Here is a 1,353-nt window from a genome sequence, read left to right as displayed (position 1 = left end):
ACTCATATGATGGTATGTAGATTATAGTTCATATAAATCTGAAGAGGTGCTCTTCATTTTATCACAAAAGACGTCTGAATTTCGATCTCTTGTTAAAGAGAAGCCTACATGATTTTTGTCCCCCTTGAAATTCTCGTTTTCTATGTAACCTAACTAACCACAGAAAACGTGCTGTAATAGTGCCGTAATGCTACAGCTTACCCTGCCTTTGTCTCACGCGGGTGTGGCGGGTCTCTGCTGTGTTCGTATGTGCTATTGTCTTTGACTGGTGTTCAGTCCGCATTGATTTGGCGTCACAGAACACGTTTTCTGTAGTCGACATGGCAGTAAAGGAAATTACTATATACTTGATTTTTCCTTTATCAACCAGATCTGAATTAATTGCTCTTTGGGCCTAGGTCTCAACATTTAGTAGAGGCCGATTAAAATTATTAGATTACAGATGTGAAATTGTGTATGTATTATGATTATTTGTTTATTTGTTTATTTATATAGGAGTGGCAATATCAAAAACTTTACGCTGTATAGTAAACATACACCCCTTTAAAAAACTTTACAAGACATTGCCCTGATGGTAATCTTTTCTTAACAATCTTGACTCGGCAGCCAAACGGATATCCTTGAACTTAGCTGCGGCCTTAATCTTGCCATGTTGCACAAGGATTTGCAAATCTCGTACAAGATGATTATCAGAAAGTAAATTTTCCTCTGTTACCGGGCTAATGGCTAATGTAATAATGATACTTACAATAAATGGTCCATGTTTGTGACGTTACAGGAGACGAGAGCACAATCTCAGTTTTTAGAATGTAAAATGTTAATTGTCGGATTTGCCCTTTGGTAATCAAAATAGAAATTTAAGAAAGACCCTGAAATTAAAGAGATAAAATGCCATTGGGATTGCGTAAATTTTCTTACTTAGAATTTGCTATTACGACCCCACTTTAAACTGTTTGTATATTTACGTTTGTATTCCTGACGGTATTGATGTACATCCTATCCCCTTAGAATTCTGAATTAGAAGCAGATAGATACATAGGTCGACAGCGAGCGGAATATCCCTTCACGTGGGGCAGAATGGAGGTTTAACGAGCGAACGTCTCGTATAAAAGGTCTGCGAGCGAGCTACCCCCACACAGCTCCACAGGCAGCGGTCCCCTGCTACATACTTCAAGCATATCTGCAAGCAATGGTAATTTGTTTCTCTGGCTACTATAAACTCAATGACTTCCTGCAGATATAGGCTTATATACATTTTAATTCAAGAGCATTATAATAAGTATACATAGGCAAACTTTCTGCTAAAATGGGATAGAATGGACAATTTCCCAATACAAGACACGTATCTTGCAG

At 37.8% G+C, this 1,353-nt stretch overlaps 1 protein-coding gene across 1 annotated transcript in view; it reads left to right on the top strand.

Moving 5' to 3' along the window:
* Nucleotides 1-1,064: 1,064 nt before the first annotated feature.
* LOC119589130 (molt-inhibiting hormone-like) overlaps nucleotides 1,065-1,353 on the top strand; it is a gene marked incomplete at its 3' end in the record, with an annotated part of 716 nt that continues 427 nt past the window's right edge. Inside the window, 1 exon segment of the mRNA XM_037937706.1 lies at nucleotides 1,065-1,192. Within this exon segment, the coding sequence (XP_037793634.1) occupies nucleotides 1,190-1,192 (3 nt within the window).

This window comes from Penaeus monodon, chromosome 25, assembly GCF_015228065.2.
Source record: "Penaeus monodon isolate SGIC_2016 chromosome 25, NSTDA_Pmon_1, whole genome shotgun sequence".
Lineage (NCBI taxonomy): Eukaryota > Metazoa > Arthropoda > Malacostraca > Decapoda > Penaeidae > Penaeus > Penaeus monodon.
Note: the sequence above shows the minus strand (reverse complement) of the source record. Positions and strands in the feature narration are given on the sequence as shown.